The 25,655-nt window shown below is 44.4% G+C and overlaps 1 protein-coding gene across 2 annotated transcripts in view; it reads right to left on the bottom strand.

The window, feature by feature from the left end:
- Positions 1-25,655, bottom strand: part of VAT1L (vesicle amine transport 1 like) — a 202,636-nt gene that overhangs the window by 141,986 nt on the left and 34,995 nt on the right. For both annotated transcript variants that reach the window (XM_025370417.1, XM_025370415.1), the window contains exon 3: positions 23,446-23,661. In XM_025370417.1, coding sequence (XP_025226202.1) covers positions 23,446-23,661 — 216 coding nt within the window. The remainder of the gene's footprint in view (positions 1-23,445; positions 23,662-25,655) is intronic.

Raw genomic sequence — 25,655 nt, 5'->3', positions numbered from 1 at the left:
GGGAAGGAAAGGAGAGAGTCTCCAAGGGTCCTATGTGATGGTAACTTGGCACTGGGAAAACACGACAACATGGACTTTGGAGTCAGGCAAACCTGAGTTTGCAGCCTAGCTATGGCACTGACAGGCCGTGTGACCCTGGAAAGCTACTTCATCTCTCTGAGCCTCAGCGAACTCACATGCAAACAGGTTAGCATACTTAGTACAGTGCCAAGCATAGTGGATGCTTGGTAGATTTTAGGACCCTGCTCTCTCTCTCTCGCTATTATTATTATTTTTTTAATACAGGTTTTCACACTGTTGCCCAGCCTGATGTACAGTGGCATTGATCATAGTTCACAGTAAACTCAAACTCTTGGGCTCAAGCAATCCTCCCACCTCAGCCTCTCATACAGCTGGGACTACAAGCACTTGCCACCATGTCTGGGTAATTTAAAACAATTTTTTTGTGTGTATATGTAGAGACAGGGTCTCACTATGTTGCCCAGGCTGCTCTCAAGCTCCTGGCTTCAAGTAATCCTTTCACCTCGGCTTCCCAAAGCACCGGGATTACAGGCATGAGCCACCATGCCTGGCCAGCTCTGCTCTTCTTACTCTAAAGACTGTATCATTCCGTGTTATGATCTTCGGTCTACTAATTCCAGATTAAATAGCTATTTTTTCAGGCCCTCTGGGATTTCTGATTGTCAATGGCAGGACAGGGTTGGAAAGGTTCAATCTGTAACCATAGCTGCCCCTGCTCTACCCTACCACAGTTTTGTGTGAATTAGAAAGACAGGCTAGTATCTGTTGCCAGGCAGAACTGTGAGCCCAAGCAACCAGAGTGTGGCCATCTCTTGCTTGCCCCATGGTTTGGTGTTTTTGTGCAGTGTACAGCCTGTCCAACTGCACATGGTAACTCTGCTAATCAACCCTTATAGAGACCATATCAAGGCTCGTGTCTGTCATCAACAATACTCTCCAAGTGAGGGACACCATGCATGGCCACGGGACAACCCATAGCCCACAGACTGACACGTTGCTTGACAGTTGGACTCCAGCAACCGTGGAGCAGGCCAGTCCACCAGATGGCAAAGTCCCCTTCACAGGGCTCTAAATCAAGGAGTGTAGGAGTATTAGAGTCACTTCCAGGCTGGCTGCCTTCCATGTAGTGCATTTGGATAAATTTCCTGGATGCTTATATTTGCATAGTGGGATGCCGGATTCTCATTTCCAGCCCAATTACAATTTGTACCCACAGTCTGAAGTTGTGGTTTTGATGAATGCATCTCTTTCAACCAAAACAAAACAAAAACAAAACGAAAAAACAACCAAACGACTGAAACTACTATTGTGTAGGGTGACCATATAATTTATTATCTAAATTGGGACTCTTTTTGAGAATGAAAGGGGATGCTATTATTAATTCCCCTTGATCAACAGGCACAAACTGTGTCTTAGGCAAATTGGGTCATAGAGTCATCCTAATATTAAGGCAAGGAAAATAATTAATAGGGTGGCCAGGAGAGAAGGGCAGAGGGGCAGCATCAGTGGGACGTGGATTCTGATCCTTGGATCTACTGCTAAGCACTTGAGGGAACTTGACCTTGTTACTCTGAAGTGATAGCCTTAGCTATAAAGTTGGGATGATATTACCTACCTCACCAGGTTACCATGAGTGTACAACAGACAAGTGTGCATACAGCCTTGCACGGAATCAAACACAAAGTAGGGGCTTAGGAGATGTAAGCTCATGTCCCCTACTCCTGTCTTTACCCATCTCCTACAATGCCTGTACCCTACACACAGGGATTTGTACACCAGCATGCAGCAGTGCCTGGCAGAAAGCAAACGCGCTTACTTCGGACGATCGTTTTCACAGCTCAGCAGCCTGCCTTCCTGCCTGGCTCGGGTGACCGTGTTTGCTGAAGGCACCTCATTAACAAGGCCTCTCAACAGGAACAGGAGCCTGACCTTGGTTTCAGCACCTTCTGATGTGATCAAGAATTCCATTTCAAAGTACCTGCCCTGAACATGAATGACTCACATGCTCACATCATTGCTCCGTTTCTGCCAGTCCTCGGAGATCAGACATCGGGACTCTTTCGATGACTTTAGATCCTGCGGCTGAGGTTCTGTTCCAGGCGGGACAGGACCCATCGCAGCTGGAAGGTGACATTGGAGGCTTCTGGATCAGAGTATGTTTTAACTGTCAGTCCTGTAGGGAACTGGAATGCAGTGGCCAGGTCTCCAGACAGAAATTCCTACTGGGATGTTTAGTTCTATTCATTTCACCTTTGCCACCTTTCCATTCTCAGACCTGCCTTCTTTGTAGGACAGGACCCTTTTCAAAGCTCTTTGTCCTGCTGTTTCCTATCAATGACAAACTTTCAAAGTTAACTGGCTTTCTTTGTGAATGTAGTAAGAGTAAAATTATTTCACTCTTAATATTGTTTACCAAGCCATCCCCCTTGCTCAAAGAGCGGCATCACCAGGACCAGTGCTGTCGCCAGTCACCTCTTATCTGGAGCCCCTGGTACACAGCCAAGCACATAGAATTTGTTCATAAAAACACATAGATGAATGAGTGAATGGATGAACGAATGATGATTTCTTCACATTTTCCCCTCCTTTGATATCTTAGTAATGCAATGCCCTGTTCCTTTCATGGTATCCTCTCTGTCTCAGAAATTTTGCACATTTGTGTCTTGTTTCATTCAGTGGACATTTATGTGCCATGTACCTAAGTGCCATGCGCTGTGCATCTACTTTTTAAATTATTATTATTATTATTATTATTATTATTTTTTTGAGACGGAGTCTTGCTCTGTCGCCCAGGCTGGAGTGCAGTGGCCAGATCTCAGCTCACTGCAAGCTCCACCTCCTGGGTTTACGCCATTCTCCTGCCTCAGCCTCCCGAGTAGCTGGGACTACAGGCGCCCGCCACCTCGCCCGGCTAAGTTTTTGTATTTTTTAGTAGAGACGGGGTTTCACCGTGTCAGCCAGGATGGTCTCGATCTCCTGACCTCGTGATCCGCCCGTCTCGGCCTCCCAAAGTGCTGGGATTACAGGCTTGAGCCACCGCGCCCGGCCCAACTTTTTTTATTATTATACTTTAAGTTCTGGGATATACGTGCAGAACGTGGAGGTTTGTTACATAGGTATACACGTGCCATGGTGGCTTGCTGCACCCACCAACCCATCATCTACATTAGATATTTCTCCTAATGCTCTCCCTCCCCTAGCCCCCCACCCCCTGACAGGCCACGGTGTGTGATATTCCCCTCCCTGTGTCCATGTGTTCTCATTGTTAAACTCTCACTTATGAATGAGAACACGTGGTGTTTGGTTTTCTGTTCTTGTGTTAGTTTGTCAAGAATGATGGTTTCCAACTTCATCCATGTCCATACAAAGGACATGAATTCATCCTTTTTTATGGCTGCATAGTATTCCATGGCATATATGTGCCACATTTTCTTTATCTAGTCTATCATTGATGGGCACTTGGGTGGGTTCCAAGTCTTTGCTATTGTGAACAGTGCCCTATGCTGGGTAGGTTCTAGGAACACAAGGTGGCATGTTCTAGAGGCAGACCACCTGTGGAAGTACCCCTGATCACATTTACTAGATAGCTGGCATTGGGCAAATCACCTAAGCATTCAGAACTTTTGTTTTTGCCCATGTGCACGGTATTGGTGCCTCCTGAAGGTGGGTGTAAGGAGTGAAGGAGATGGCCCCAGTAAGGGCTTAACACCCTGCCTGGCAGCAGCTAATATTAATGGTAAGGACATCAGCTCCTTACCTGTCTCTCTAACAAGATCATGGACCAGGCATGGTCCCACATGGGGCAATCCCACATGGGGGACCAAGATGGAGGCAACATGAAGAGCATTGAAAACACAGCTCTGGAGACTCTTAGGACCTAAAATATCCATGAGTCATCCACTCCAACCTCCTACCTGGTGCAGGAGGAGCTTCCTGACTCAGCTTCCTCCTGTAATATTTCCAGGATGAAAACTAATAAGGCGGAAATGGTGCACTAATTGCCTCTCTCGTCAGCCGGTTCTATTTTGAGGTACCTCTAATTGTTAGAAGGTCTTATTTATAATATGCTATCCTCAGCCTTCCTGTAAATTTTGCTCTTAGGAAGCATGACACAAAAAACTATAGGCTTCTATGTGTCATATCCCTTCTTACTCCCTGTTGATATTTCCACCACGCTCCTGCATCGTGGATCTTCTCTTTTCCAATCTGAGCATGTTTAATCCCTTCAACTCTTCTCTTTGGCAAATGGCACTACATCCAGGGGACGGTGGCCTGGAAGGTGATAACCCTCTTCCACGTGGCACAGCAGAACCATCTCCTTCCACTTGGACATCAGCAGTTCCTGATATTTCTTTGTTCACAGCCTACTTTTGTATAACACAATTTTGGGTAGCACACTTGACTGATAAATTCAAATAACACTAAAAACTTAGGAGAGATTACATTGCCATTCACAACCACAGCATAACAGTATCTCACAGTCTCTACATTGACACTTAGTTTTGCCACTTGACTTTAGAACTTCTTAGTTGTCTGACTTGGCTCTTTTGATGCGCGTGCAGAAGACAAATGTCTTACATGGTCCAGTAAAAGGGTGATCTTCCTCAGGCAACAGCCTCAATTTAGTACTCACAGCAGCGGTATTGCACGTTACACTGCTTTTTTGAGCTCTATCATGTCCACACTCTGATGGACAGGCAAGACATGCATACTCAGTTGTACCAAAAATGAAATGTACACATGGGTTAAAATATGGTGGTCCACTTTGCCAAAGTTTTGAAGTGCACAGTTAGCATAGGATGAGGGCAACACCTTTCCAGGACCACAGGCTTATACATCAGAAGCATGGGAAGACCGAGGGAGAGGTGATTGGTTTGGTTTCTGTCTCCCTTCCACCTCTCCTACACCCACTGCTTTTGGCCACTATTTAGTGGTTGCAGGTCACAATCAACAAAAGAAGTTAAAGGCACATAAGTCACAGTTTAAGAGGTTTTTTTTCCCCTGCTTTCTCATTCTCAAAAAGCTCTTGGCATGACTGAAAGCAATTACTTTTCCAAGAGCAGCAAAAACTGTGAACATATTAGTAAGTTCTCCTGATACACATAAACATCAGAGAATGAAATGCTGCATTTTGCAGAAGGACCTACTCCAACTTTTACTAAGCTCTTATAAAAAGTATTATTACGAAAGCAACGTGTTTATGCCATTGTAAATCATGAAATTTGGAAAATACAGAAAACTATAAAAATGTCAACTATAATGCCATATCTCAGAGATAAACACTCTAAATAATTTGGCTTATTCTGTTACAGTAGTTTTCTAATATGTATTATCAATATTTTTTTAATCCACAGAATTGGAATCACACTGAATACACCACTACATACCCTGATTATCTTTTTCTTTCTAAACTCACATTGTGAGCATTATTGTGGGCCATGACAAATTATTTAACACCCCCATTTTGAATGGCTATGGAATATTTTATTATCTAGATGTACTACAATTCCTTTTAACCAACTATCTTACAAGAAATTACGGTGTTAAACTATTATACACTGTATTTCAGTGAAGATTTTTGTATACATATCTTTGATTCTAAGTTTCAGAAGACAGAGTCTAAGTCCATCTTACCTATGACTGTATACTTTGTGTCTAACTCATTGCTGCAAGAACTGCTGATGCTCAGTGTTTGCATAGTGACTGGCTGGCTGTTTGACTAACTCTCTGGTTATCTCTTTAGAAGATATTGCCAGTAGTGAAGGTTGCATCCTGTCTTTTATTAGTATATGGCAGCCCTACCAGTATGAAATCGTGAGGTCAAAGGGTTCAGTAAAATTCTAAAGAAAATATTTGGGGCAGTAAAGCAAGAATTTCTGTCACTGTGGTTCACGGAGGGATCAAGTGGAACCTGCTGGGGCTGTTCCTGCTTTGGTATTGGGAAATCAAACACAGTCACTGGCATAATGGCTTACAAGCTGTTTTCAGTCATGAAACTGTGTCTACATGTAGCTCACATTTTGATGATAATGTACTCATTTACTCTACATACTAATGTATCCTCCCCTTGTGTAATTAAGAATGTCATTATCACTACATAGGATAGGTAAAGTTCATCCATTTGATTTGATCCAACACTTGCCAAGCCCCCACTCCATTCCAGACCCTGTGGTATGTGGTGGAAACACAGAGATGCTAAGGCCCATTCTGATTTCAAGAAGACCCCTCTAGCACAGGGAGACCTGGGATAATTGCACATATTAGTGCCTGGGATATACAGGCAGTTAATGCATAGTTGCTGGATGGATGGATGCACAGATAGATGAATCTAATAAGGGTAATATCAGGAAGATAATGTAGACGGCATAGAGGCAGAAGAGTGGGAGGGGCTTCCAAGAGGAAGTGATGTTTAAATGGTGAATAGAAACTTGCCAGGCAGAGGAACAAGGGGAGCTAGCATGGCTCTCCCGGTGGAAGGTTGGACAGTGCAGAATTACATGGAGACGATGAGCGGACAGGCCGGGCTGAAGAAAAAGCGACTGGGGGAGGGGATTATGAGGAGAGGTGTTTGTGTTCATCTTGCCTGATCGTCAAAGACTTTTTCAGAGGGTTTGACTTTCCCCAAAAGTGGCCCCTAGAGTAAAAATGTGGGTGCATGCAGTTTAGCTGGGATGGGTCTCAGGAAGTAAGATGAACGAGTTAGGGTGGTGAGGCATCGACGGGAGGAAAGCCTACAAAGTGGCTTACCCCTGACAACAACAAAGCTGTGTTCTAGTGGGGTCCCTCTGAGAGGTGACATAGAACACCCCTCCTAACTGTCCCATGGAGGGAGAGCACGCTCAGGAACGTATCCCCCACTCTCATCCCGCACCTGCTTAGGGATGCTCCTGTGGCATTCAGTCAGGACTCTTGCAACCTGCCTGAGCGTGGGCCAAATTGCAAACCAGGACACAACCTCAGGCAGAGCTGCTGGCATCTGCCTGTGTGAATGGACACTGTCAGCGCTGACCTCAGGGACGAGAATATGGCTGTGTCTGCTACACAGCCCAGTGGCCAGGAGGCTACATCTTAGCAAGCAAGCTCTGCGACTAGGAAGAAAATCCTCTTCCAATGACTTAATCTTGATGGCAAGTCCTGCCTGGGATGTTTGCAATTTCCAAAAGCCTTGCAAAGTGCTTTCTTCCTGCTTTTCACATAACTGCCTCCTTGTCTCTGCCTAAATGTCACCCACTCAGTGAAGACATCTTTGATGATTTAATGTGCAGTAGGTCTCTCCGCCTGATATTCACTTTGATAGCATCTTGATCCTTTCATACGTATGTGTTATATATATATATATACACACACACACGCACACACACACTTATCACATGTATGTGTATATGTTTGTGTGTATATATAGCCATCCCCGGTATCCTTGTGCGATTGGTTCCAGGAGCCCTGGATACCAAGATACCAAAATCTACAGGTGTTCAAGTCTCTGATATAAACTGGTAGGCCAGGCGCGGTGTCATCCCAGCACTTTGGGAGGCTAACACGGCCGGATCACCTGAGATCAGGAGTTTGAGACCAGTCTGGCCAACATAGTGAAACCTCATTTCTAATAAAAATACAAAAAGTAGCCAGGCGTGGTGGCGGGCACCTGTAGTCCCAGTTACTCAGGGAGGCTGAGGCATGAGAAGCACTTGAACCTGGGAGGCAGAGGTTGTAGGGAGCTGAGATCGCGCCACTGCACTCCAATCTGTGCAACAGAGCAAGACTCCATCTCAGAAAAAATTAAAAAAATAAAAAATAATCTTGTGTAATATTTACATATAACCTATGCACATCTTCCTGTATACTTTAAATCATCCTAGATTACTTATAATACTTAGCACAATGTAAATGCTATGTACATAAGCGCTATACTGTATTGTTTAGGGAATAATGACAAGGAAAAAGTCTGTACCTGTTTAGTACAGATGCAACTATCCATTTTCAAAAATACTTTTGACCTGTGGTTGGCTGAATCCACAGATTTGAAACCCATGATATAAGGGCTGGCTACATCTTATTTATACACACATACTATGTGTATAGTATGTATATGTGTGTGTGTGTATATATTTGTCTGCTGTATAGTTATGTGCCTCTCTCCCTTACAGACGGTCCTTGAGGACAGTGACTATTTTGTTTGCCATCGCATTCCAGATACCTAGCATGCCACCTGGCACGTAGTACATGCTCAATAAAGATCTGCTGGGTGGCCCAATAAGGTCCACCACCTGTCTCCTGCTCTCTCTGGCAGAGGAAGGCAGAGGCAGTTTGGTCTCCCCGCTGGTCCTCCTCCACAAGCCCAGACCTCCGGGCCTAATTGTCTCCCCATGCTGAGGGGTCGTGTGGCTGGGGAGGGACCCTGAGTGAGCATAGGTTGTATGCAAATATTAGACCAGTTTTTATCAGGGGCCAGTTTATATAAGGGACAGGGAGTAGACTGGCCTCTGTTTGGCCCCGTGAAGGGGGGTCCAGATCTGGCACTGAGCACACAGCCTTTTTCTCATTGTGGGGATGGGCTCGAGACAACAGGGCTCCTTTTAGCTGCTGCTCTTGAAGCTTAAAATATTTCCCGTTCTTAATGCATTCCTGACTGGACGTATCTCCTAATCAACTCAAATCCTGGCTTTCGGCCTCACTGGTGTAATTAATTCCCTGGAAGGTTTAGAACTTTCTGTGGGAGAACTCAGGGGTTCCTGGGAAGCAAGGTTTGCCAGATACAATTTGTATTTGCTAAATCCAGCATCTCTCCTGGGGATCAACCTTCTGTTGGGGCTCTGGAGATCTGGGAGTTATGTGTTCACCTCTTTAAGCTGGGGCATCTTGGTGCATCCTCACCACCCTGCCAGCCCCATGAGCTTCACCCCTGCCCTCCCACTGCCCGGCTGGCTTCTCAGAGGCCAACATGACCCTATAGACGATTGAAAAAGACAGCCCATAGCAAGGTCACCTTGATGCTCCCAAAATAGTTAAGTGGGCAGAGGCAATGAGCAGATGGGTAGACCCATACCTGCTGTCTCCTTTCTCATTTCCTGACCTATCTTTGTGGCTTAAAACACAGGATTTGAGAAGGACCCATTTGAGTGTGAATTCTACCTTCATCTTTGCCAATCGTGTGACTTTGGGTGACTGGCTTTATTTCAGTAAGTTCTGAGTTTTTAAAACTCAAAATGAGTTGATGAGAATACACTATACCTCACAGAGTTGTGAGCAGAAATAAAATAACGAATACAAAGCACTGAGCAGCATGCTTGTCAAAAATGGAACGTGGAAAAATACATTTCCTTGCTTAATTTTACATATATATTATGCATACAAATTTACATGGTAAAATTTGAAAAATTGCTAGTTGGTATTATCTTGGAATTCATTCCATCCATCAATTTATCCACCCAAGGAGTTACGAATAAAACTCAATTTGTGGAGCTGGGAGTAGGGAGAGTAGAAGTGTTTTAGAATACTGACATTACAGGAAGAACCAGCGCCCTCGTGATTTATTTCTAGCTGCCTATCTCACTTATCACCACCTGCCCCTGGCTTTGGCCATACCCAATACTTGCAGCTCTCTCAAAGGATCATGTTCTCCTGGGCTCTTGTGCCATGTTTCTTGGCTTCCTGGAAAATTCCTGTTTAAGAACTCTGCTCACCTATCATTCCCAACTCCGCACAGGAATTCATCATTTTTTTCCTGTGAATGACTTTCGTTGGTTCTGTCATTGCAGACTCCACACTCCATGCACATATTTAGTTGCTTGTTGGTCTCCTCCAGAGAACTGGGAGCCCTCTCAATGCAAGCACTGTGTCTTACCCATTTCGTCTCTGCAGGGGCTTGTACAGGGCCAGACACAGAGCGGGCACCCATCTATAGATCTACAGGAGTCTGTTTCAAATGACTGTCAGGTTCATTTGGGCCCAGGAAGAGTTTTTAGACTTTCTCCTTGGAAAAGAGCAACCAGACTGATTTTGAAAGCCCTTGGTAGCCTCTCCCGATGGACACAGGCTTAGATGCCACTGAGTCTTTCAGAAAAAGTGCAGTCCAGGCTTTTCCTTGCATGAGTTGAGACTCGCATTTTGCCACCATGTTCCAACCCCATGTAGAGCCCCAGTTTCCAGGCTTTTTCAAACGTGCAGGAAGCCCACACCTTTCTACCTCTGTCAGAACAATGAAGCCCACTCTAAAAAGCAGTTTCCAGGAGACAGGGCGATATCTTGACGGAATTGTCAGCTCTTTGACATAGAGGACATTCCTGTAGCGTGGACAAAGGCTGACATTTGTGAAAGAGAAGAGGAGGCAGTAATTTATGCTTCCAGTGTCCCATGACTACCAGTAGGAGGGTGACAATCTGTCATGTGTAATGGGTCAACAAGGAGGAAATACACCTGGGCATTCCTGCCCGATGAGAGAGTTCCTGCCCGATGAGAACATTTCTAAATGCTCATAAAAAAACGTATTATTGGCCAGGTGTGGTGGCTCATGCCTTTAATTCCTGGCACTTTGGGAGGCCAAGGCAGGAGGATTGCATGAGCTCAGGAGTTCAAGACCAGCCTGGACCAAATAGTGAGTTCCCATCTCACCAAAAAGTTTTAAAAAATTACCAGGGATGGTGGCATGAGCCTGCAGTCTCAGTTACTTGGGAGGCTGAGGTGGGAGGATTGTTTGAGCCCAGAAGGCTGAGACTGCTGTGAGCCATGATTCCACTACTACACTCCAGCCCGGGCAACACAGCAAGACTCTGCCTCAAACAAACAAAAAAATGACATGTTATTGGTGCATACAAGGCCATTTGACTTAATAGTTAACTTTTAAATCCACGTAGCTTGCTTAAGGTTTGAAGCTAAAGTTACTGTAACCCTTAAGATGAAGAGGACTGAAAAAAGTGTGCAACAACCATGCTTACGTAATTTGAATATCTGCCTTCTGAAATCCATGCTGGATTGTGTAATAAGATGATTTCCAATATTACAGTTAAAAATAGCTAAGTATGCATTACATTCTAGATCCTATGCATTAAATGAGTGTTTACAAATGAGGAAGCTGAGACTTCGAGAGGTGAAGGAATGTGCCCCAGGTCCCACAATCATCAAATAGCAGCGCCAGGAGTCAAACCCATATGTGCCAAGTCCAGAGCCCTGACCACTGCATTCTCCTACCATGGGAGTAAACATATTCATCACTAAGTTGTGGTGTATTTTACAAATACAACTGGTCTGTAGTGTTTTCTTCTGAGATGCAAAACCAAATGAATGTTCCCAGGATGAGGAGCACAGATCTGAATGCCAGACAGATTTTATAGACACAAAATAAAAAAGAAACTGAGGAAGATGAAGAGCATCTAGATACTCTTTATGGGTTGTTTTTCTTGTTATTTTACACCATGGAATGCTCCTGATACTCTAACTACTGGCTTTATGCTACAGAGAGAGGTCAGCCCTTCCACCAGCTGGGCCAGCATGCAGAGATGTTTAAAAGGGGAAGAGGTCATAGGTTTAGTTTTGAAAGATTTTGAAATAATCATTCACATGGGCTCTTTTACGAGGACTTCCCTGACTACCTGCCTCCCCACCTAATATGCTGGACTGCCCATCTGCTTGTATGAGCAAACACTAAAGCATGTACAAGATAATGATTCTGTTACCTATTATCTCTGATGTAGGGCATGATATTGGCATAATCACCGGCACCATTCACTGCAGGCTCTCTTGGAGAGCTAATGATTGCATAGATTATCTCATTAAACTTCACAGCAACCTTGGGAGGGGAGATGATTTGCCAGTTTTACACATGAGGAAACTGAGTCTTAGAGAGATGAAGCAGCTGATTAAGATCACCCAGCAAGGTGCGGAAGCTAAGATGCAAACGTAGGTCAGTCTCAACCCAAAGACTCTTACCTCTATGCCATCGTAGACATAAGTGAACATACACTCATTCGGGGATTGACATGAGTAACAACACATTCTTTAACTCCATATTTAATGTGCTTTGCATGTTCTAAAGCCCCTGCATGCAATGACGGTGATATTGAATTCTTATTGAATTGCTGAACATCTGGTTCTGTTCCAAGTGCTCTGCATCAGTGGTTCTCAAACTTGAGCACGCATTAGAGTCTCCTGGAGGGCTCATGGCAACACAGATTGCTGACCCCGCCCCAAGGTTGTGTACCACCCAATCACTTACTGTCGTTTTTCTCTATTCTCCTTCTCACTTATCATACTCTGGTCAGTTTGTCAAATGCCCAGGTCTCATGTTGTTGCCCACTCTTTTATTGAGATGGAGTAACTCTCTGTCGCCCAGGCTGGAGTGCAGTGGCGCAATCTCGGCTCACTGAAAGCTCTGCCTCCTGGGTTCATGCCATTCTCCTGCCTCAGCCTCCCGAGTAGCTGGAACTACAGGCACCCACCACACGCCTGGCTAATTTTTTTTGTATTTTTAGTAGAGACGGTGTTTCACCGTGTTGGCCAGGAAGGTCTTGATCTCCTGACCTCATGATCCGCCTGTCTCGGCCTCCCAAAGTGCTGGGATTACAGGCATGAGCCACCACGCCCGGCCGTGTTATCACCCATTCTTAAAACACTCTATCCTTTCCCCCTTCATTCCCTTCACCTCCCATTTCCTCCTCCTCCTTCAGACATCAGTCCTCAGTTTAGTCCCTGAGCACAGTCATCTTGGGTCCTCTAGACCAGGCGCTTACATCCTCATGTTCTGCGGCAGCTTTTACTCCTCCCTCTAGTACCAATCACCACTGCCATCGATGACTAATGTGCCTCTTTATAAGTCTGTATCATATCCACAGGACTGCAGGCTTCAGGAATATGGGATGAGACCTGAATTTGCTCACTATGGAATACCCAGAGACCAACACAGTTACCCCCCGGGCTTGTACTTGACAGATGCTGAAAGAAAGAGATGGGGGTGGGGAGTGGAGAGAAAGAGAATAAAGGTGACAAAGAGAAGGAGGAAGGGAGGAAGGAGAGAAAGAGAGAAGGAAAAGAAGAAGGAAAGAAATAAGAAAAAAAGAAGAAAGGAAGGAGAGAAGGAAACGGAAAAGAGAGGAAGGGAGACAAACACAGAGAAAGAAAAAAGGGAGAGAGAGATGAAAATGGACAACAAGACAAAGGAACAGAGAGAGGCAGGGAGGCAAAGGAGGGGGGAAAGGGAAGGAGACACGAAGTATAGATCAGTTTGTTGGGGTGGGATGGGGAGAGGGACAAAGCTTGTCTGAGGGGCAGGGAGTGCTCAGATTTCATCTCTCTATCCTGTCGTGGAGTTGGATGCCCAGGCATGTTGAGAGTAGGGGACTGAGTGCAAGGAAAAGGGAAACCGACAAATTTGCCATGACGTGAGCTGCAAAATGAACACAATCACAGTGACCAGTGGTCAGCCTGGGTGATGGAGGCGCCAGGGCCGACAGCCTGGTGGGGGTCGCTAAGTACAGAGACCACGCGCCTCAAAGGCAATGAGGCTGCTTCTTGCTACACACCTCCCTTGCCCAACTGAAGTGATTTTTCTTCTTAATAAAGGCAATAATAAAAGCAACTGTGGCCTTTTGGGTATGTCGCTGGGAAAGTGGACGGGTCCCCAGAGTCATATAAACCCAGCCAAGAGAAGTCCCTGTGTTTGGAGTTCTCAGCATGTATCCAAGCGGCCAGAACTGTAGAGCTAAATTTTCCCTAAAGTCCAATTATTTCATATGTGGTCAAGGAAAGCAATGTTTGGAAAGGGGCTTGAGACAGTCTCACCAGTTCATGAGAGCATGGAGCAGCGGCTATCAGGGAAGATAGACCAAGGGAGCTGAGATTGGCTTTCTTTGCCTCTACCTCTAGGTTTCAACTGTCAGCCTAACCTGTTTGCTTTTGGCTGTAAATGCCAAAGTGTCGTTGTGTAACATCATCTAATGAGACAATGATAATAATGATATAATAGGAATAATTCCAGATAACATTTGAATATGTGCCAGGGAACCTCTAAGTCCATTACAAGATCCCCTTTTCAAAATGCCATTTAATAAGGATACAATAGATATAAGACCTGTTCTTTACAGATGAAAAAATAAAGTCCAAGGAAGTTAAAGTACTTACTCAAGGTCTCTCACCTGGAAACCAGAGAAGTTGGCATGAAAACCAGCTCTGATTCCAGAATCTGGAACCTAAAGTTTCATACCATTTTTATAACGTACATACTGCTGGTTATGGCCCTTTTCTGTCTTCTTTCCCTTGATTCTTTCATTTCTTCTACAAACATTTCTGAAGTAGCAGCAATGTGCTGGGTACTGAGCTCAGTGGTTGGGATACAGGAGATGAAGTGTTCACACCATCCCTGCCTTCATGAACACAATAGCCTGAAGTTTAATTTATAAACACAGCAGCCTGAGGTTTAATTTCATAGATGCAGCAGCCCGAGGTTTAATTGCATGGACACAGGAGCCTGAGGTTTAATTTCATGGACACAGCAGCCTGAGGTTTAATTGCGTGGACACAGGAGCCTGAGTTTTAATTTATGGACACAGCAGCCTGAGGTTTAATTGCATGGACACAGGAGCCTGAGGTTTAATTTCATAGATGCAGCAGCCTGAGGTTTAATTTCATGGACACAGCAGCCTGAGGTTTAATTTCATGGACACAGGAGCCCTGAGGTTTAATTTCACAGACGCAGCAACTTGAGGTTTAATTTATGGACACAGCAGCCTGAGGTTTAATTTATGAACATGGGAGCCTGGGGTTTAATTTCAGGCAGATAGTTAACATCAAGGTAGTTCCAAGCACCAAATCTGCCTGACCCCTTGAGAGATCAGCTGTGTCAACTAAAGATCCTCCCCACTTCCTCAGCTCCTGGGAAACCTCAGGCTGTCCTCAACTCATGGAGGGGAAAGTCCACCAATAAGACCCGTGGAGTGAAATCCATTTCATCTCACCCTAGGCAGAGGCACGGCTTCTTTCAGCACTGCCTACCTGTCACCACAGCCTAGCACTTAAAAACATGGGCTCTGTATTCAAAGAGAGTTCACATGCCAGCTCTTCCTCTCTATAGCTGTGTGACCTGGAATAAGTTACTTAACCTCTCTGTGTCTCAGTTTCCTCTGTTAAAATGAGATGCCATAGTCTCTTATAGACAATGTATGGAAATTATTGAGCTCAATCTACTTTAGCTCTTCTGTCTTCCTGAGCTTATATAGTTATTCAACGAATATTGCATGAATAAATCCTGTCACAGAGGCCAAATTCACCTGTACAATATTTATAATAAAGTTAGTTCATTTGAGCCAATCATGATTTACTGTCAAGGAGATAAAAACAATTAAAATAAAGAATGAGTGATGCTTTTTCAGCAATAGACATGGCTTGGAGAGGTGTTTTAGATCTATATATTTTTTAACCTAAGGCATTTTGCTGATAGGAGGAATCTAGTCATGTGCTGTGGGCATCAGAGATTTCTGGGAGCAGGGAGGTGGGGCCCTTGTTCCACAACATATCTCAGAAATGTCCTTGACATTTCGGAAGGCAAGGGTCTGTTTCCCAGGGTCAGCAGTTAGGGAAAGAGGGTCTTAATCACTGCAGTGAGTCCCCAGCCACAGCCCTTCTTGCTGATGTGCAGATGCAGTTAATCCTCATCACTTTGATTATTCATGAAAGACCTGATAGAGCCATTTAGTTCTCTTTAAAGTTTCAGGCGTTCTGTTTCCCATGATTGCAGGACCCTGGGGACCAGGTATCTGGCCATAGTGAAATCTCCCTTATCCTGGGGCTCATGGTGGGACAGGCCGAAGAAATGAGGGAGGTGCAGATGTTTCTGAGGCCACCATGTGGTGTAGTGTCAAGAGCACTGAATTGGGAGTCTCTAGCTCTCCATATTTGAGTTCAAATTGGATCCTCTGACTAATTAACATTATAGCCTAGAAAATTACACTGAAACTCTTAGTCTCAGAAATCAGCGGGTGTTTAGTCATGTGCCAAGCACTGCCCCAAGTTCATAAGTAATACCTAAGGCTGGCACTAATATCATCCGCACTGTACAGATGAAGAAACTGAGTCTGAGTGTGGTTAGGAAGCTGGAGCTGGGACTAAACCCAAGGAGTCTGACTTTAGAGCTCATACTCTGTTCTCTTCTCTGTCACATACTATTCAACAGGGAAGATTTTAGGAAGGTTAAATGAGCAGCTTTCGGTTTTTCTTGAGACAGAGTTTTGCTCTTGTTGCCCAGGCTGGAGTGCAATGGCACTATCTTGGCTCACTGCGACCTCCACCTCCCGGATTCAAGTGATTCTCTTGCCTCAGCCTCCCGAGTAGCTGGGATTACAGGCATCCACCACCATGCCCAGCTAATTATTGTATTTTTAGTAGAGATGGGGTTTCGCCATGTTGGCCAGGCTGGTTTCGAACTCCTGACCTCAGATGATCCGCCTGCCTTGGCCTCCTAAAGTGCTGGGATTACAGGTGTGAGCCACCACGCCCAGCCATGAACAGCATATTTGAAGAGCCTAGTACATAGTACTTGACTGACAAAAGTGCGTGTATGTCTTAATTCCCTTCCAGCTCTGAGATCCCACGCATTGCCTGCTAGTTGGGGCTTTGAAGGAAATGGACTCAGCATAGCTGGACCATGGGATGATGGATGGAGTGATGCTGGGACAGCCACAGGGCCCATGAAAAGGGGACCTCATTTCATGAATATTACACACCAGAGGCAGCCAAAAAATCTGGGAAGAATATTCAGACTGTTGAGAGAACCCCAAGACTGCTTAATGGATTTAAATTTACAAGATCACTGGGAATGATATTTCCTCCCCCTGGGATTAACTCAGTTGACAGGGCTGTCCTTAGTTGAGCAAATAACTCTTCTAGAGTATAGGAAAAAAATGGCTTGTGACAGCTTTTTGATTCACAAGTATTTACTGCATTTACTACGTGGTAGGGACCAGACACAAAAAGAGTAAGAACCAGTTCCGTTTCCCAGTTTGAATGACACTGGGAAATGCCTCATCCATAATGAATAGAATTTGATCATTGAGTGGCTGCCAAATTTAACTCCATCTGAAAGTTAAGCTCTGCTTTCCTTTCCAAGGTCGATGGTCCAGCCCAGGCTGTGGTGATCAGAGAAGCTTCTCTCGGCCTGCTTAGTGTTTTCCCCAAATGTCTTAGCTGGATGCCTGTCGAGAAAACCTCATCTGAGCCCGGTGGAGATCCAGGGATGCTTCTTCCAGCCCTTCCTGTGACTTGCAATTGGGGCCAGACTAGAGAAGGATACAGCTGTCTTTAGGTTGTCTCTAAACTGTCCTTATGGTAGGGAAAGCGAAGACGACATCACGGCAGAGGTGGATAATATGCTTAGAGGTGAAAGAATCTGGAAACTCATTTGCCTTCATGGAATCCCTTGGCTAAAATAGTCTGTCTCTCCATGTTTCTCTCCAACTCTTTATCTTGGAATAACTTTAGTTTTACAGAGAAGTGGAAAAGACAGTACAGAGATTTCCAAGATACCCTTTGCCCATACTTCCTTAATGCCAACCTCACAGTGCTATGGTACACATCCAAACTAAAGAAACAACACTGGTACCAAATGGTTAACTAAACTCCACACTTTATTCTGATTCCATCCATTTTTCCATTAATGGCCCTTTTCAGTCCAGGAAACCACATTTTGCATGTATTTGTCATAGCTCCTTTGTCTCTTCCCGTCTGTGACGGTTTCTCAGTCTTCCTATGGTTTTCATTACCATGACAGGGTTGAGGAGACTGGTCAGGTATTTTATAGATTCCCCTCAATTTGGGCTTGTACTATGTTTTATCGTGATTAAGTTGGTGTTATGGGTTTGGGGAAAGAATATCAGAATATCTCATCATCTCAGGGAGTTTGACACATACATGGAAGCAGTACCTTTTTTGCATCAAATATTTGGACAGGAGTAATTCAATAAACATTTATTCAGCCACTGGTATGTGCCCACTACGATGAATATAAAGAAACCTCTCCCTCCCTTCTGCTGTCTCTCTCCTCTGCCTCATCTTCTCTCCTTACCATTTATAGATTATATGTCAGGTATTCTGCTAAGCCCTTTGTTTCTCACTTAATCCTTACGTGAGGTAAATGTTACCATTTCCATTTTATAGAAACTAAGTTCTTTGTCTAGCGTCCCCCCCGCACCCCTGCACCCACCCCCTGCCCACCCCCCCATTAAATGACAGAGCTGAAGACTGTATTCAGTTTGCCTGGCTTCTTCTTACCAAACAACACAGCCTTCAGTAGATAACTCTGCCCATGAAATGTTGCTGGGAGGATGAACCATGTATTATTCTGTTCTCAGTGTTAATAAAGAAATACCCAAGACTGGGTAACTTATAAAGAGTAAGGGGTTTGGCTAGGTGCAGTGGCTTACACCTGTAATCCCAGCACTTTGGGAGGCTGAGGCACGTGGATCACCTGAGGTCAGGAGTTAGAGAACAGCCTCGCCAACATGGTGAAATCCCATCTCTACTAAAAATATAAAAATTAGCTGGGCATGGTGGCACGCACCTGTAATCCCAGCTACTCGGGAGGCTGAGGCATGAGAATCCCTTGAACCTGGGAGGCGAAGGCTGCAGTGAGCTGAGATTGCACCATAGCACTCCAGCCTGAGTGACAGATTGAGACTCTGTCTCAACAACAACAGCAACAAAGAATTAGAGGTTTAATGGACTCACAGTTCCACATGGCTGAGGAGGCCTCATAATCATGGTGGAAGGCAAAGGAGGAGCAAGTCATGTCTTACATGGTGGCAGGGAAGAGAGCTTGTTCAGGGGAACTCCCCTTTATAAAACCATCAGATCTTGTGAGACTTATTCAGTATCACAAGAACATAGGAAAGACTTGCCTCCATGATTCAATTACCTCCCACTGGGTCCCTCCCACAACACGTGGGAATTATGGGAGCCATAGGTCAAAATGAGATTTGGGTGGGGACACAGCCAAACCATATCAAACCATAAACAAATAAAAGACTGTAAGGATTCTCCTATAGCTTTTATTAAAGGGCTAAGGCTACCCAGACAAGAGAGGACAGCATGGCTTTCCAGAGGATCTGACATCTGAATTGGGAGAGAATACCATTTTGGAAAGAAAAAAACAGCATGTGAAAAGGCACGAAGTTCAGAGCTTCAAATTTTGCTTACTCTGATGCTATCAGATTACATTAGGAGGCACCATAAGATAAAGAGTGTTCTGAGTAGAGTGAGGTCAGAGTGGCTGGAGGGGAGAGTGCTAATCTTGCCTTATCTTCCCTGAGACAGTTTCTGAAAAGGCACAGAATAGAGGGGCATCTCATCTCCCTCGAGGGTCTGGCTGGGGGTGGTGAAGCAGTGACAGCATCGAATGGGGTCGGGAAGCCGGGGCACATGCTGGCACCTAGGTTCACTTCATCTTCTCTAACCATCAGCTTCCACTTCTGTAAAATGGGAACGATGCTTGCTCACTGCCTATAGTAATCTCTGCTCAGATGATGTGATGATAAAGGTAAGAGGACTCTGAAAACTACAAAGCATCAGATATCAGACACAAATGCAAATAACCTCACAGGAACAGTAATGCCACTCTCCAGAAACTGGGTACACCCGCATCAAGAGGCTCAGAGTCACAGCAGCCTCATCAACAAGGCTCATTAAATGGGACTGGCAACAAAACTCTTGAGGTCCCAACATGAGTCTCGTTCTGTTACTTATTCTGTTATTTTTCCTTTAAAGGATTGTGAGCCAATTTTCAACCACTTCCTAAAGATCTTAGTAAGAGCATTGCCATTTGGGGCCATCTGGTCATGCTATTGTCAGACGAAAACAATGTCCTCAAAGATATGACAGAGCATGGAGGCAGTGGGCAATTCCAGTGAGAGTGTAGCCTGCTCTGGACTGAATTACGTTTCCATGCTGTATTCAAGTTTCCTTAAAACCATAGCTTAGTTGGATATTCCTCACATGCTGTCCGCAAATTCCCCATCCCAGCCTTTGATGAAACTCAGGAGTCTTGGTGCCATTAGGGCTACACACTTTACATAACCCTATTTAGGAAATTTTTGCCCCAGCTATTACTAGTTTAATCTTCTTTGTCATCTTACTGACATCAAGTTAGGAAATGTGTACCTGGGCCAGTCTTTTGGATCTTGAAAACATCTATGCTGAGCCCTGGGTAGAGGATGAATAAATATTTGTTAAATGACGGACTAAAGAATCTGGGCTGGCTCTCCTAACATTTTGGGCTGTTGAATGGAAAGAGGTGTTGGAATCAGCCAAATTGGGGTAGGAATCCTAGTTCTGCAATTTGCTGCTTTTATTTTCTTCAGGCCTCTGTGGGCTGGCCATAATGAAAAGGGAGGGAGAGAGGCAGTCCCCAGGGAAAGTGGTAGTATCAGTTTCCCGTACGTGGTAACAAATTAACACACACTTAGTGGCTCAAAACACAGATTTCGGATATTAAAGTGCTAGCGGTCTGAAGGGCAAAATGGGTTTCACTGGGCTAAAATGAAGGTCTTAGCAGGGTTGTGTTCCTTCTGAAAGCTCCAGAGGACAGTCCATTTCCTGCCTCTTCCAGCATCTAGAGGCCACCTGCGTCCTTGGTTCACAGCCTCCTCCTCCATCAGACCCAGCAGTGTAGCTTCTCTCAATCTCTCTCTGATTCTTCAGATTCCCACTCCCACCTTTTTTATTTTTTGTTTTTTTTATTTTTTGAGATGGAGTTTTGCTCTTGTTATCCAGGCTGGAGTGCAATGGCGTGATCTCGGCTCGCTGCAACTTCTGCCTCCTGGGTTCAAGTGATTCTCCTGCCTCAGCCTCCTGAGTAGCTGGGATTGCAGGCATGCACCACCACGCCCAGCTAATTTTGTATTTTTAGTAGAGATGGGGTTTCTCTATGTTGGTCAGGCTGGTCTCGAACTCCTGACCTCAGGTGATCTGCCCACCTTGGCCTCCCAAGGCGCTGGGATTAGAGGCATGAGTCACAGCGCCCGGCCCCACTCCCACCTTTAAGGACTCTTGTAATGACACTGGGTTATCCTGAATAATGCAGGATAACTTCCCTATCTCAACGTCCTTACTTTAGTCATACCTGTAAAGTTCCTTTTGTCAGGTAAGGTAATATGCAGGTGCCAGGGACTCACTGGTCTCTCCCTGTGGGGGAGTGTGATGGTGTGGGCTGTCTTCAGGACTCCTTAGATTTTGTAAGACAGTGCCCAAGCCATCCCAGCTCAGTGGAGTGCTCACATATGTGGATCTGCACTAGGCCAAAAGTCTCTTCTCTAATAGTAACCTTGAGCTGCCACACACCGCCTATCAAATCTTGGTTGCGAGAAACGCTGTTCAGAGAGACCAGCCCACCTAGAGATGGGTCCAACTGAGCTTTTCAACTCTGAAGATTAAACCAGACCACATCCTTTTGGCCCCAGAATATATGCTCTCACTACATTTTGCTTTACTTTGTTGCTCTTAGATTACATCATTAGGAGCGCACCCTAAGAAAAAACTTCATGGAAATAGTTGCATTTACTATAACAGCTTTGTTGAGGATGTTTATTGCATTTCAGCATACGTTTCTTATGAGAAACCACAGAGAAAGAAAGAGTCCTCTGGTCTCCAAAACCAGTGTTAGCTATGGTTACCCCTAGTAACTGCTTTATTTCAATCAAATGAACACTAGTTCACGTGGATGACCATTTCCCCCTATTTTCACTCACTATTAGAAAGCTAAGAGACGAAACTATTGTTCATCTTCAGCAAAGCTTTAGGACTACAGAGCCTGTGCTATGTGCATTGACTTATTTTCCAGTCCTCATTATCCACTTTCCCCAGTTCCTTCACCTGTTTTATACTTTAGTTAGTATTGTTGGTAGCATCTGTAAGCCCAGAATAAAGCATGATAAAAACTTTTTTTATTTTCCAAGATTATTTTCTCTTTTGTAAGACGCACGCCCCTGATACATTCTTCTTTGCTCCAAGAACAAAATAAAAATAAAAACATGAAGTGAAATATCATAGGTGCCAATGTATAAACATGAATTCTCAGCAGAACTGAGTCCAGCATCATTGTAAAGACTGAAGCTTATGCTGATCGTATGAAAACAACTCTCTAATGCTTTGTATGCTGAGCACACTAAGATCATAAATGCCAGCATTCTAAATGGCTCGCTTGCTGTTAGCAGATCCACTGGAACTGAAAGCCATTTCTTTTCTACGGGCTGCTTAGTTTTTATTATGTCTTTATTCATGGTCAAAAGACATCAGCAAATTTGCTAAAGTGATTGAAGATATTTTTCTTAAGGCATTCCTAAAGTTTCCTATCTTTGCCTTCTTGGTTCTGGATGTGAGCTTGTTTTCTTAGATAGAAACAACAGAAATGTGCTCCACACTATATAGCGTTTTGATAGTTATAGAAAGCCAAGTTTTTCTTTTTTCAAATCAATGGTATGCTAGCAAAACCTCCAGTGAAATATCTCTGAGATACACCAAATCATAAGAGTTTATTTCTGAGTCCATCAAACCACAGAATCAGTGACTCTGAGAACCTCTCAAAGCCTCTAAGATAGAGTATTAATCTCTACATCCACAGAGTCTAGAACATGCTATGTGTTTAATAAATATGTTTTGAACTAGTGGGTAGTACTTTCCACTCTCGGAAACACTAACGTTCCACCCAGACCCCAGTAGACCAATGACAGACATAGTGCTTGCCAGGTAGCGGGCATGCAGTATACACTGAATGACTGGCACTGAGATACAAACAAACCATGGGAGAAATTTCTGCCATCCCTGAAATCCACAGCAGAAATTTTGATTTCCACTATTCTCCCCCTTGGCAGAGACACGCCTGACTGATGACATTGACATGTGCACCCACTTTCATGAATGTACTCAGGTTTATGTATGATTTCTAGTGTGCTAGTACAATCTCTGCCCACCTTTCTCCCACTCAAGAAAATATGGTAGAATACAAATTAGTAAGAATGTCATTAATATGGGAACCATCTCCAGTCCACTGCAATTTATTGAAAAAACTAAATCACTCACAAAATGACCATTTTGTCATTTCAAATAATAGCAGTAGTAGATGACTTGTAAGACATCTTACAATGATTGACACAACCTTTTATCATGATACCAAGACTGTTGAGAATGCTTCTCAACAGGAACCATCTCTGAGAGCCACTGTTTCCTCAGGTCATTTTGGCGACCTTCCAAAACTGCAGAGAAACCGTCTCTCAGGCTTATCCTATCCCCAATGCAATCATCTATATGGGCTCTGTTGTCCATGTGAACTCCACCAGAACCACAGTGATGATTCCTGCTAAAGGACATAGCTAACATAAGACCTCAGGGGGTGTTACTCCACTTCCACCATCATGACCTTAAAGAAGAGAAGTTACATACAAACAGCTGACTTACCACGCCACCACCAGCTGAGTGCACGAGCACAGACATCCCTTCCCGGAGGTTAGCAACTTCAAACAGCATCACGTAGGCTGTGACGAAGTTCATGGGGAATGCAGCAGCCTCGGAGAAGCTCATGTCATCCGGGATCTTGTAGACAAACTCCACTGGTGTGCAGACCACCTCTGCCCAGGCATTGTAATTGACAAATGCCATGACACGGTCCCCAATCTGGGCATGGGGAAATACAGAGTTAGTGGAGACTACCTCATGACAGAGGCTCAAGGAGAGAACAGAATTACTGGGAGCTGGCCGGGTGCTGTGGCCCATGCCTATAATCCCAGCACTTTGGGAGGCTGAGGCGGGTAAATCACTTGAGGTCAGGAGTTCAAGACCAGCCTGGCTGACATGGTGAAACCCCATCTCTACTAAAAATACAAAAATTCACCAGGTATAGTGGCGTGTGCCTGTAGTCCCAGCTACTCAGGAGGCTGAGGCAGGAGAACTGCTTGAACCCAGGCGGAGGTTGCAGTGACCTGAGATCACACCATTGCACTCCAACCTGGGCAACAAAGCAAGACACTGTCTCCAAAAAAAAAAAAAAAAAAAAAAAAAAACTATTATTGGGAGCTATCCATGGTCCAAACACATTGTTTCTATTGACTCATACACTTAACTCTATCCAAATTTTTGAGTATCACAATCATTTTTTTTTAAACGACGACAAAACATAACTTTAAAAATAAATTTGCAGTGAAAAAGCTACTGTGTACATTTCACAATACAACTGATTTAATGAACCATTGAGAGCTCTTTGTTTCTTGTCCACCCATCTTCAGCCACTACCCTCTCCTCTCCAGAACCAGCTAAGTTGGTTAGTTTAGAACCCATTCCTTGAAACTCTGAACATTATTTAGGTGGTAGCAAAAGTCCTGGGAAGTGTCAGTGCACATAAGGAAGGTAGCAAAACGATGCAGAGCCCTCCTTCATGCTTTTGAAACCACCTGTCACCTGGCAAACTTCTGTCCTTCCTTTAGGACTTCTCAAAAATGTAGTCCCAACAGCCAAGCATGAAGAACTTACAGCCTGGTTGGAGAATGGATTCCTCCTCATGAGAGTTTTTATTTTTCTTTTCTTTTTTTTTTTTCTGAGATGGCTGGACTGCAGTGGTGCCATCTCAGCTCACTGCAACCTCCGCCTCCCAGCTACAAGCGATTGTCCTGTCTCAGCCTCCCAAGTAGCTCGGATTATAGGCATGCACCACGATGCCTGGCTCTTTTTCTTTTCTCGTATTTAGTAGAGACAGGGTTTCACCCATCTCTGGTTGTGAACTCCTGGCCTCAGTGATCCTCCCGCCTTGGCCTCCCAAAGTGCTGAGATTACAGGCATGAGCCACTGCATCCGGCCAAGTGGTTTTTCTATATGTACATTTGATCACTATAAAATCTATGATTTGCTAAACAATCATAATGTACTAGACTGTAATCTTCATTTTGTCAGTTATTTAATCTACATGAAAGCTTAATAGGATATTATTCTTATTATAATATCAAGAAACTGAGGCTAAGAATGGTTGAGTATCTTGCCTAATGACATACAGAGTGAAGCCTGTCTAATTCCAAATATTTTTCCATGACATCACAATGAGCCATGTTTGCATACGAAGCCCCTTCTTGATCTTAGGTTCCAGGCACTGGAGATAACTGTAAATGAGGTACAGCTCATGCTTTCAAATTATTCATAATCCCTGATATTTTCATAATCTTCATATGGCAAGTGCTATGAGTGATAGGGCTTAGAGGCAAATCTACTTGGAAGGGATAATATTTCAGCAGAGAATGCAGTCTTAAGTCAAAAGCATGAAATTACGATGGCGATGTTTCAGATATTGGTCCAAAGATAACAGAGGTCATTTTTTGGGTGTGGGAATGGTGGGTGGGGTCAAGGGATGTCAGAGTAGCCTGGAGGTGAGCTCTCCCAAAACCTTGGGGATTTTCCAGGTTGGCCAGTTCTGTGTATTTTGGAATACAGCTGCTTCAGCCTCAGTGTGTGTCTGGAACAGGATCCAGAGGACTTGATTGTCCGTTTGGCTACAGGATGGTATAATATAAAGACAACAGACTGATCTTGGTGCCATTCAGACCTGGGTAATGAGGAGTTCAGGTGAATGAGACAGTTGGGGACAGCATCAACAATGTTCTAAGTGAGCCTGGCCACCTCTCTCC

The sequence above is a fragment of the Theropithecus gelada genome, chromosome 20 (genome assembly GCF_003255815.1).
Source record: "Theropithecus gelada isolate Dixy chromosome 20, Tgel_1.0, whole genome shotgun sequence".
NCBI classification, from domain to species: domain Eukaryota; kingdom Metazoa; phylum Chordata; class Mammalia; order Primates; family Cercopithecidae; genus Theropithecus; species Theropithecus gelada.
Note: the sequence above shows the minus strand (reverse complement) of the source record. Positions and strands in the feature narration are given on the sequence as shown.